Consider the following 12,997-nt stretch of genomic DNA (forward strand, 5'->3'; position numbering starts at 1 on the left):
CCCCCCCCCCCCCCACGCTTTCAAAAATAAATAAACAAGTAACAAAAAAAGTACTTAGAAATGGCATTTCAAACCTTCGTAGGGCCTTAAGATCACTTGTTCTAATCCTTCATTTTACAAATAAAGGCACAGAATTTCAGAGATTGTGTCACTTTCCCAAAGTCTTATCGTTAGCACAGTGGTTCCCTCAGAGACAAACATCCTCCCCCCACCAAGGGCTTCCCCATGAATGGTCTTTATATCCTGACCTAGTGTCAGCATCCAGCTAGCTGTGTGAGACCGTCTTTGGGAGACCACCGGGAGAGAAGCCCTGCCCAGCCCAAGTTAACAACTGCCTGTTAGTTTTCTGATTGGCTTGAGAACTCAAGGCTGAATGGGTGATCAAAACTGTTTACAACCGAGCCTAAAATTTTAGGTTCAAAGTAAACTTTATTTACGAGGGGCTCCCTGAGACTCCAGACACAAAGAAGGGAGGTCCAGTCTACCAGTTCAGCCTCTGGTGATAGGCAGTATGAAAAATGTGGTCAGAATTGAAAGTCCACAGATCATTGCTGTGCTGGAAGTTTAAACAATATGAAGAAGTGCAACAAACAACTTAGAAATGGGAAAAACCAGAAGTATAGAAAAATCCAGGAGGAATAAGTATAAAAATGTAACAGTAAAGGAAAGAGAATGGAAAATTCTCCATACGGAAAAAAAGGGGACTAGGTTTATATAAAAGAAAGTAATGTTTAGAAACATTTATTTAGTTGGTATTCCATTACTAACAGTTGCCAAAATGACTTTGAGTGGAAAAAGATAAAGATGAAATTTGATTGGAAGGAAAATTGATCAGTTTTCTATTTTATTATTCCTTGTAATGTAATATCAGATACACGATCTGATACACAGGGCATCAGTGCCTTTATTCAAGTTTTGGACTACAAATGTGGAAAAGCCCAGATGTTAGGATGGTGGCCAAAGACACATCACCGGGTCTGTTTATCAGTATTTTACAGAACTGTTTGTCAGCAGCAATTATGGATTACTATTTGACCACTCTCCAATTTTTAACTTCACTCCAGGTCATCTCTGCATATCGGCTTTTGAGTAATGCGTTAAAGATAGAAATATTGGTCACATCAAACAGATTAAAACTATGAAAGTTATGGATTTTTGTGCAAAAATGAGCAAGTTCACACTGAGTCAAGTATGTGAAAAAGTTTACTAGGCTGAAAGTTCAACATGAGTCACCAGTGTGTCAGCTGCCCAAAAAACAGCTTTCGTGATCTTAGTCAACATTAAACATAATGTTTAAGACAAAAGGTGTGGTCAGTCTGTGACATCACTCTATTACACAGTGAAGTCTACCCTCTCTCCTCTCAAGCCTTGTTTCCCCCAAAGCATAAGGATATTGGGGCAACAGGACTGGTGAAGTCAAAATGGACACAGAGCCTTGCTTCAGCATTGGCTGCTTTAGCCATGGTTCACTAAGTCCTTTGGGAGGACAGGAATACAAAAATGTCCAAGATCATAATTCAGAAACGTAGCAGTGTTTGGACATAATTCAGATAAGGCAGTAATGAAAAGCCAAAGAGTAAAAGCATTAACCTTAAAGGAAAAGGTTAATAACTGTGCTAAAATTAAGAACTCTGTTCATCAAGAGACCTAGTATGAATGTGAAAAGGCAAGATGTGGAAAGGGTGAAGATATATGCAACAAAGGGCTCATATTCAGGACATATAAAGAGTTTCTATAAATAAGAAAAATCAGTCATCTGAGAAATAGAAATGAAAACCATAATGCAATGCCACCATACACCTACCAGGATGTTCATAATGTTTTGGCAAGGATTTGGAGCAAGGGGAGCACTCATTCACTGCTGGTGAATATACATAAAACAATTGGTAGCATTATCCATTGAAGTTGAAGAAGCACAGATCTTATGACTGAGAAATACAATTCCCAGCATGTGTAGACCGACTAGAAATGCATCTAAGTGTATGTGGACCAAGCACCTTGTATGAAAATGTTCACTTAGGGGCACCCACGTGGTTCAGTCGGTTAAGCGTCTGACTTCGGCCCAGGTCACGATCTCACGGTTCATGAGTTCGAGCCCCACATCAGGCTCTGTGCTGACAGCTCAGAGCTTGAAGCCTGCTTTGGATTCTGTGTCTCCCTCTTTCTCTGCCCCTCTCTAGCGCACGCTCTCATTCTCTCTCTGTCAAAAATAAATAAACTTAAAAAAAAAAAGAAAATGTTCACTTAGGCATTATTCATAATGGCCGATATGTGAGGACAACTTAAATGTCCATTAAGAGTAGAATGAGTAAGCAAGTTATAGCACATTTACTATGCAGAATACTATACAGCCGCAAAATGCACTAAGTATAGCTACAAGGATGAATCTTCAGGCATAATGTTGTAAAATAGTAAAAAAAGGTATACACAGCACACTTCCACTTACATAACAATTCAAAAACAAGTATTCTAAATTAAAATAATGGAAGTCAAGATAGTGGAGAGGGAAGGGGTAGTGCTTGGGAGGGGACACAAGAAACTTTCCGAGGATATCGTTTGGGTTCTTTTTTTTTTTTTTTAAATGTCTATTTATTTTGAGAGAAAGAGAGTGTCTGTCAGTGCACTGTCAGTGCAGAGCCAGACATGCAGCTCTATCCCACAAACTGAGATCATGACCTGAGCTGAAATCAAGAGTCAGACACTCAACTGATTGAGTCACTCAGGTGCCCCTATTGTTTGGATTCTTAACCTAAATACCAATTGCTTTCTAATTCATTGAACTATGTTTTGTGTGTTTTTCTGTGTGTATGATATCCTTCATGGTAAAAAGGTTATGTAAGATAAAAAGGCCCAGGGTTTAGCATCATTCATAATACTGATTTTAAAAAATGTATATAAGTCAAGTCAAGGACTTTAGGGTATTAGAAAATGCAGACCCAAGATTAAGCATGAGGCAGAGAAATAAAAAATCAAGGGAGATGAGTTTCTTTTAATAATAGGTGTGCTTTGGCAGCTCTTGATAGGATGCTGGGCCAAGCAGCCTTGGATAAGCATGTTTAAAAAGAAACACTTTACATCTCAAATTACTTGTTCCATTCTGAAGTATTTACAAAGCCACAGAACAGATACGGCATATCTTCCTCCAACATTGATTTTATGTAAAGATTTGGACAAATAATATTTTTATATTAAAACCAGATATATCATGGACTAAAAGGAGAGGAATTCCATGCTCACAATAGATTGCTTCCAGATTTTTCTCCAAATCCCTGCTTTTTGGGTTTCTGGACCCTAAACCTTTAAGATTTTTTAATTGAAATTTTTAGGTACAGCATGATAAAGTACCTGAAATATAATTCTTGAACCACAGTAGCACGGAACACAATGAGCTCTGAATTCTAGTTTTTACTGCTGGTAGTGTGGGTATAAGGAGTAGTCAGGGAGTGTGGGTAAAGAAAAAAAAGGGGGGGTAGGTGACGGGGGGATAAAAATGATGAAGGGGCCAGGGAATATAATGAGGAGTATAGAATGGTGTTTTCTTCCTTTGTTTTTCACTCCAAGGGATGAAAGAAAGAAGAGGAAGGTGTCATCTTATGGCTCTCATAAGAAGGTTATGTCTCGGGTCCTAACATTTCACATTCCTGACTTAACCTCTAAAAGGCACTGGGCCAGGAGTGCCTGGGTGGCTTAGTTGGTTAAGTGTCCAACTCTGGATCTCAGCTAAAAGCACTGGGCCAATGTTGAGCAGTGGAGTGGACTCAGAGCCTATGGGGTAACTGATTCTGAGGTTCAAAAAGGAGAAATTGCTGGATTTGTTGTTTCTCTCTTGCTCTCCTGCCAACTCCGAAGTCTACTCCATCATCAACATTATCATTGCTTAGCATGCCAAACCCTGTTATAAACGTTTCCAGAAGGGAAGACGGTTACACCGAATTGAGTGATTGCTTAAGGACACATGGCTGTAAAGTGTCTTGTTTTTTATTTTAGGAGGAAAGCAGTTTTTCATTAAGTACAATGTTAGCTCTACATATTTATGGCTGCCTTTATTGGGTTAAGTTCCTTTACATTCCTAGTTTGTTCACAGTTTTTATCAGGAATAGACTTTAGATTTTAGCAAGTGCTTTTCCTGCACGTTTTGAAATAATCATATGGTTTTTCTTGTTTAGTCTGTTAATGTAAATTATATTAAATTTTTAATGTGATATTAAGGCATCACTGGGTCATGATGTATTAGCCTTTTAATATATTGTTGGATTTCATTTGTTAACATTTTGTTGGGAAGTTTTGCATCTGTGTTCCTGAATGATAACACATCTGTAGTTTTCTTGTTTGTCTCTGTCCCTTCTCTGCAGACTGCATGAATTTATCCTTCACCTCACTGATGTTTGGGAGGGAGGGGTTGTCCAGCCTTTTTTTTTTTCCTCTCTGTGTTTCATATTGGATCCTTTCTGTTGCTATGTCTTCAAATATACTGATGTAATGTAATGTTCAGTTAGCTATTAAGCCTGTCCAATATATTTTTCATCTCAAATGTTGTATTTTTCCTCTTCAGAAATGGACTTAGGTCTTTTTAAGTATTTTCCATGTCTCCATATAATATTCTCAATCTTTACTTACTTTTTTGAAAATATGGAATTTGTTATAACAATTATTTTGATGTTCTTGTCTACTGATTCTAGTATTCATATCATTTCTGGGGTCTATTTCTTTTGATTAGTTTCCTCATTATGGGTCACATTTTCTTCTTTGCATGGCTGTTGATTTTTTATTGGATGCTAAACATTGTGAATTTTACTTTATAGGTGTTGGATGTTTTTGTATTCATATAAATATTCTTGAGTTATGTTTTGGGACACAGTTAACTTACACAGTTTGATCTCTTAGAGGCTTGCTTTTCAGCTTTTTTAGGCAGGACCAGACGAGCCTTATCTAACTGTTCTATAAAATGAAATTCATCTGGAGTGTAACTTTATTCCATGTGTTACTTTTATTGGTTTTCCCTTGGCATTAGATTTATTCACGTGTTTTGAAACTTTGGTTTGCGACCTAAATTTTAGTAGAAGTTTTTCCCCCTCCCTTTGTCATCACCCTTGCTGTTTAACCATCTCACAATTGCCTTCAACCAGATTCCTAGGTGCCCCTAGTCAGGCACCAGGTCTTATAATGACATATTGATATTGATATTGGCCTAACTCAGCTTCTAGATTCAAGTTATGAACCTAGCTCTGGCTCTTGTCTTGAGTGGACAACCTATAAGGTCCTCTTACTGTGTGAAGGCTTACTTGCCACAGCCTGCTGCCAGACTCAGGACCCATCAAACCATGGCGTCAGCCTTACTCATGACCTTATATTTCTTTCCTTTTTCAGAGCCATAAAGATTTGTCCTTGAACCCAACTAAGTCTCTTTTTCCAACATCCTATTATTAAAATTCTCAAATATACAGAAAACTTGAAAAATTACAAAATGAACATACATATGCCCATCGCTTAGGTTCTACAATCAACACTTTGCTGTCAAGTCTTCATTACTTATTTGTAATCTTATTTCTCGATCACTTCAAAGTAAGTTGTTACTCTTCCCATAAATACTGAAGTATTGCATATTATTAGCTAGAGCTCAATGTTTGTTTATGTTGGTAGTTCACTTTTTTTCTTTTGAGGTATATTTACACGCAATGAAATGTATAAATCTTCAGTGTTCTAAAACACATCATCTATACAACTCAAACCTCTATCAAGATATACAACATTGACATCACCAGGGAAAGTTTCCTTATGCCCTTTCCTGGTTAGTCCATACACTTACCCCCCCACCCCCCCACTGCACCCCCACAAGCAACCACCGCCCTGTTTTTTTATTTCTGCCATAGATTAGTTTTGCCTGCTCTAGAATTTTATACTGTGGAATCATATAATACGTACTCCTTTGTGTGAGGCTTCTTTTGCTCAGCATGTTGTTTTTGAGATTTATCCATGTGGCTGTAGCAATAATTTACTCCTTTTCATTGCTGAGTACTACCATTCCTTTGTTTAAACTCACCACAGTTTGTTTACTCATTTCAGTGGGGTCTCTTTGATTTCTCTGTTTATTTTTTATCTATCACTGTTAAGTGTCTGGAGAGAAGAGAGAGCATCAAAGTATGTATTTAACTGTGCCATTTTAACTAAAGTCCTCCAGCTTATGTGTATTCATATATATATATATTTTTTTAATTGAGTAAACTTAGCTGCCTTCTAGTTTTATGAGGGATTGAGTGTAGTCCCTTTCATTTTCCTTCTAATCCGTTTAATATTCATTATCGCATTTTTATATGAAATTTGAAAGTAGAAAATATGTTATATAAATGAAGTGCTGTATTTGGTATTTAAAGGTTCTCTTGTCCCATTAATTATATCAAATAGTCTGCATATTAAATATGAATTTGTTTTTTGTGTTATATAAAAAGTTCAATAATTCTTATGTTTTTGCTGTTATATTTGGTACAATTATCTATAATGACTGTACTACTTTGTTATCAACAATGTTAACAATAGAACTCTTTGTCTTCAAGAGTATGTCGATTCAGCCAGCTGAACAATATATTGCAATTATGTATGGGACCTCTAATCCCTCAATTCTAGGTTAATTCTGTGATATAATATAGATTGAATAACCTAATCTCTTTTGTGATGCTTGTGTTAAAAGGGATAACTAATAAAGCAAAACATACTTCACATAGAACAAAGTTTCAACATTTGCTAGAATTATGTATTATTTTATTTTTATTTTTCTTCAGGTTTGGCTGGGATGTTCCAGTAATCCTGAGAAATTCAGAAGAGACCCAGTTCAACACAAGAGTTTTCAAAAAGCAAATGAGACAAGTCAAGAATCCTTTTGGCTTAGAGATCACTAATCCATCTTCAGCTTCAATTACAAGTTGGTGACTATTTTCCAGAGACTTTTTTTTCTTTCTGTGCCCCTTTCTCAGCACTTTAATTTTCTTTCTTTATTGCTTTCTCTTCTTTGGACTTAACAAGTATTTATTGAACGTCTGTTTTGTTCTGGGAGCTATACTACGTACTACGGATACAGAGACTAATTATTCACAAAACTTGCTCCTCGGGAACTTATCAACTAGCAAACCAGAGGCAAATATTTGTGTAAGAAGAATTAAGTATCACAGATGTTAATAAGAGAAGTCTGGCATTTTCATGGGTCTTGAGTGCAGTGAGAAATGTACGGATGGTGTAGTGTGAGCACAGTTAACGTAAGGTTGCTAACCTTCTGAAGAACAACTTTTTAATCTGAAATAATGGTATTTGGGGTATAAGTTATTTTGGTATAAAATGTTATTTTGAGAGATGGTAATAAGATGATAGTCGTTTGTTTCTGTGCTTTTTGGAAAAGTAAACTGCAAGACTATCTAGGAACCACTGGAGTGAAAGATAGAGGGAAAGAAAAGAAAAAGAAGACAAAAGAAAAGAAGGGGGTGGGAGGGAGGAAGGAAAGAGAGAGAGAAAGAAAGAGACAGGGAGGAAGGAAAGAGGAGAAAGAGAGGGAGGAAAGAGGGGAGGAAGGAAAGAAGAAATGGTTAAGTTTGCTGAGGTGGGGAGGCAGGCATAAAGAAAAGCCTCATAAAGAATGTGCTGGGTCTCTGTCTTATTTTTCTTTTCTTTTCTTTTTTTCTTTCTTTTTTTTTTTTTTTTTTGAGTAGACTCTTGAAAGGTAAGTAGGTGTTTATCTCATGGGGTTGGGAGAAATTCTAAGTAGAGAAGAAGCATGAACAAAGCACTGAGACAGAAACAGAGAAACAATAAGTAGTTTGTTATGGAGAAAACATAGGGTGGGACAGGTAAGAGAGAAGAGTGGAGGAAGACTCAGGTTCTTTGCAGGGGCCCTCCATAGACAGATCCTATTACCAGGATAAAGAGTACGGGAGGAACAGCAGGTTTTGGAAGAAAGGTAATGAGTTCAGTTTTGAACTTCTGGACTTTGAAGTGCTTTTGTAGCACTTAAGTAGAGATGGGTGGGCAGTTCCAGGTACAGTTCCCATAACTCTACAAAGATTTCCAGGCCGAGACCCTATCACCTTTTACACTTGCTCACATTTCAGGTATCTTAAAAACAAACAACCCCAACCTCTCTCAGCTTTTTACCCTATTGGATCTACTGTCCCCTTTCTCTCCCTTCACAGCCAGCCTTCTCAAAAGCGAATTGCACTTGCCTTCTTCCCTTAGCCTGCTTCACTTTCCACAGAGGTGATTTTTGCCTGAATCCCTCCATTGAAATGGCTTTCCCCAAGGTCACTGATGACCACTTCTGCTCCCTGACCCTGCCCTCCTGCCCCTGCAGTCAGAAAATCCAGTGGACACTTTGTAGGCCTGAGTTAGCACTATCTCTGCAGTTTCACGGAGTTGACCAGTCCTTCCTTCTTGATACCCTGCTCCCTTGGCTTCTGTGACCCTTCTGCATAGCCGTCTTCCTGTCTATAACTTCCAAAATCACTTGTCGAAAAGCAGCGTACTTAGTAAATAGGGATTATCCACCTTAAGTAAATATTGATTTATAATGAAAAAGTACAAAGTTTCTTATTCTTCCTTAGCTATAAGTACTATACTATTAGCCTATGAATTGGAGAGAACTAAGGACCTCTTTTTTTTTTTTTTTTTTTTTTTTTAATCCTCTAATGGTGGATAAAAGGTTTGTTCTGACATTTTTCACTTGGGAAAACCATGTTTAAGATATGACACAGGTAGATAAATAAATATATAAATTAGAAAAAGGGGTGCCTGGGTGGTTCAGTCAGTTAAGCGTCTGACTCTTGATTTTGCCTCAGGTAGTGATCTCACAGTCGTGAGATCAGCCCCATGTCAGGCTCCACACTGGGCATGAAGCCTGCTTAAGATTCTCTCCCTCTCCCTCTGCTCCTACCCCACTCACATGTGTGCTCTCTCTTTCTCTCTCTCTCAAAAAAAAAAAAAAAAAAGATATGACAGAGAAAATTAACCTGTTTAGAAAATATGACTAATTAAAATGTACAGAACAGTTGTAGTTCAGGGGTGCCTGGGTGGCTCAGTTGGTTAAGCCTCCCGACTCTTGGTTTTGGCTCGGGTCATGATCTCACGGTTTGTGGGCTCAAGCCCTGTGTTGGGCTCTGTGCTGACAGTGTGGAGCCTTCTTGGGACTCTGTTTCCCCCTCTCTGCCCCTCCCCTGCTCTCTCTCAAAATAAACAAACTCATAAAAATAAATAAATAAGAACAGTGGTGGGTCAAACAGTGGTAGTTTGGTGATCTCTGACCTCTGTGGCCAGGCACTTGGACCTGCTCCAGTGTCACATCTGGGCCTTGAGCAGGACTCCCAATATAAAAAGCTACCAGTACAAAGCCGTCCTTCCTGCCACACAGTTCCATAAGCCTGGAAACGCTGAAAAAGTAAGAACTGATTAATTGTGACCAAGCAAACACACTTGTGAGCTGGGAAGTGTGAGGAAATCCGTCAATTTTCCTTTCAGGCAGAAATAGTTCCCCTGTAAATGTTAGAAGCAAATGAAAAGATATCCAGTGAGTAGAAGACCTGTCAGCCACTAACCAACAATACCATTACCAAAGTACACAAAAAATTTTTTCAATGTGTGGGTTTATAGCTTGCTTCTTGACGTATTTTAATTTTTAAAATACCAGTGCCTATCATTGATTGTCTTTCTTCTATGGGGAAATAAGGAGACGGATTTTGGTGGGAATTAAATTCGGCAGAATAGAATTCATTTGTTTAAACTGTAGAACAGTGGATATCATTAAAGATGTCTAACCAGGATATTAAAATAATATTCTGGGCAATATTTGTGACATTTTAAAAGGTTATTTCATCGGATGTGTAGATAGTTTAAAAATCCAGGTCCTTGGGGCACCTGGGTGGCTCAGTTGGTTGAACATCCAACTTCGGCTTAGGTCATGATCTCAGGGTTCGTGGGTTCAAGCCCTGCATTGGGGTTTATGCTGACAGGGAGGAGACTGCTTTGGGTTCTCTGTCTCCCTCTCTCTTTGCCCCTCCCTGGCTTGTGCTCTCTCTCTCTGTCTCCAAAATAAATAAACATTAAAAAAAAATACAGGTCCTTTTTCACCACTGTCCCCAAAGTGCTGGGCATGTAGGGGAGGGAAGGGGACTATCTGGAGACCTGATTTACTTGAAAATGAATGAGAATCAGTTTTATTAATCTTAGTCATTTGGCTCTCTTTACTATGGGTGGGTTGCTGGGATTTCTTTTGTTGTTACGTGGTGATACTATGTTTGGATTTATGATGTTTCCATGTCCCCTATGTAAAAGGTTTTATGGATATGTTGGTTGAGTTGAATTCATTTGGGCCAGAAATTCTCCTGTCCCGTTGTAACAGCTTCCTTATTTTGGCTTATTTACCCTGGTGACACTTAACAAAGGTGAAAGGGTAGACAAAATGACACACATTGCATTTTGGGAGGAATTTGTGAACCTCTATTCTCTGCAACGTAAAATTTCCATCTCCCAGTACTCCAGATTTATTACCCTCATGCGTGATCACCTTGTACGTTAGTTCTTTCTCAGGGTTTCTCCTCAAGAAATTTTGTGGCTTTTCTGCTGTATTGTTTCTCCTTTTTTTAATGGCTCAACTCATTGACCATAGTCCTTGTTTTTTGCAATTTTTTGCAAGGCTGTCTCTTATGCTGGGCTTTATTTGGCTGTTACAGCTAGGCAGGTTAGGGCAGGCTGAGAGAAATCACCCCCCTTTCGGTTAGTTTAGATTCAGAATTTTCTGCTTTAAGGCCGTGTTCCAAGTCTGCTATTGCTGTTGATCTGACATGGCATTGTGTTTGCACTGAATTTTAGAAGACTAAGAAAATGTAAGAATGAGACTGTCTGCAGAACAAATGGGAAAAACTAAAGGGAGAACAGCTTTGCCCCGGGGGGATTTGAACTGGCATCAGTTAGTGTAAATCAAAACATTATCTTCTCAGTCTGTGTCCTAGACAAGTTTAGGAAAGATTGTGGAGAGTAGAATTTATAGATTCTATTCTTCTTTCTCACAAACTTATAATATTAATTTCAGAGACATACTCTGTTGAAGTCTGCTTAGTATCCAGTTGTCACTGGTCTCTGACACTGTCCCCATTTTAGTCAAGTCTTTTATGCAGCTCTGAATCTCTGGAACTCCAATTCTTTTTACACAGCAAATAAACTGGGTAGTTTTACATGTTTTAGAACTTATCCTCCCATGGTTCTTTGTTAGTGTAAGCACACACATGGGTATGGATGTCCCCTCCTGTGACATAAACAGTACTATGCTATAAACTTTCCTCCACCTTGCTTTTTTTTGCTTAACAATATATCCTGAAGATCATTCCACAGTAGAATATACAGATATTTTGCTATGCTTCAATTCTTTTTTAAGAGTTGCAAAGTACTTCATTATAGAGCATTCTATATTTTATTCATTTAATCCCCTATCAATGGACATTTGGGTGGATTCCTGCATTTTGATACAACTGATGCTCCGTACATACAATTTTTCACACTTTTGCCAAGAATGTTAAATCATTTTCTGGGTTCCTTTTTTCTCTTTTTTCATTTTCTTTTATATGCCTTTTCTATTTTTTCCTTCCTTATCTACTTCATCTTTTTTTTCCTTACCTTATGTGGTTCTGTGGTAACATAAAGAAAAGGATGTATGATTTTTAATATATATATTAACTTCAAACATGTACATTTTATGTAAAATAGTATAAATGGTATATACTGATATGTTTTATTATAATATGTAAATTAATATGATGTATATTAAATTTAACATATAAATATATATTTAAATGTGTATTGTGGAGTGGTTTTTTTCAGCTATTTAATAGCTAATTGAAAAATAATAGCTAATTAAATTTCCCTTTTTTTTTAAGTTTATTTATTTATTTTGAAAGAGAGAAAGAGAGAATCCCAAGCAGGCTCCAACACTCAGTGCAGAGCCCAACATGGGGCTCAGTCTCACAACCATGAGGTCATAACCTGAGCCAAATCAAGAGTCTGACACTTAACTGACTGAGCCACCCAGGCACCGCAAAATTTCCCATTCTTGAATTAATACCCGATGATTAGAATCATATAAAACTTTGAAATCAAATTCTGTTCCAATTACCTATGCAAAGTTCCTGCCAATTAAAATTTTTGCCTGTGATTAGAAATGATACTATGTCATTGCTAGTATGGATACCCCCAATCTGAAACTATATGTACATACTACTGATTACTGAGCAGAAAAGTGAAAAACTCAATATTTGGCATCCTGTAGAACATCTTCTTATGTTTGTGTATATCCTTCCAACACATACTCTTGATCACCTTTTAAAAAACACTTAATGGGGCACCTGGGTGGCTCAGTTGGTTGAGAGTCCGACTTAGGCTCAGGTCATGATCTCATGGTTCATGAGTTCAAGCCCCACATCGGGCTCACTGCTGTCAGCCTGTCAGTGCAGACAGAGCCTGCTTTGAATCCTCTGTACCCTCTCTCTGCCCCTCCCCAGCTTGTGCTCTCCCCAAAACAAATAAATATTAAAAATAAATAAATAAATAAGTATCTAAAAAAATTACACAACGTATCAATCAGAATTCCTATTAGCATATGTGCTGCCAAAGTGAGCACAAGAATTCCTATTAGCAAGCAACAGAAATGACCTCAATAAAAGGATACTGGGTCGCTGACAGAATTGCCAGTAGGTTTGGAGAGCCAGAATCAGAGACCAAGGCTATTCAGCCAAGAACAGTGCTCCAAACCATGTACTTAAAAAAAAAAAAAAAAAAAAAAAAAATTTAATGTTTATTTATTTTTGAGAGAGAGAGAGACAGAGAGAGAGAGAGAGAGAGAGAGAGAGAGAGAGAATGCGAGTGGGGGAGGGGCAGAGAGAGAGAGGGAGACACAGAATCCGAAGCAGGCTCCAGGCTCTGAGCTGTCAGTACAGAGCCGACATGGGGCTCAAACTCACGAACCGCGAGATCG

The 12,997-nt window shown here is 37.9% G+C and overlaps 1 protein-coding gene across 2 annotated transcripts in view; it reads left to right on the forward strand.

Moving 5' to 3' along the window:
- The window catches only part of CGRRF1 (cell growth regulator with ring finger domain 1), a 30,015-nt gene that overhangs the window by 7,060 nt on the left and 9,958 nt on the right, over positions 1-12,997 (forward strand). For both annotated transcript variants that reach the window (XM_040477187.1, XM_040477188.1), the window contains exon 2: positions 6,777-6,916. In XM_040477187.1, coding sequence (XP_040333121.1) covers positions 6,777-6,916 — 140 coding nt within the window. The remainder of the gene's footprint in view (positions 1-6,776; positions 6,917-12,997) is intronic.

This window comes from Herpailurus yagouaroundi, unplaced genomic scaffold (genome assembly GCF_014898765.1).
Source record: "Herpailurus yagouaroundi ecotype Mexico unplaced genomic scaffold, PumYag 141, whole genome shotgun sequence".
NCBI classification, from domain to species: domain Eukaryota; kingdom Metazoa; phylum Chordata; class Mammalia; order Carnivora; family Felidae; genus Herpailurus; species Herpailurus yagouaroundi.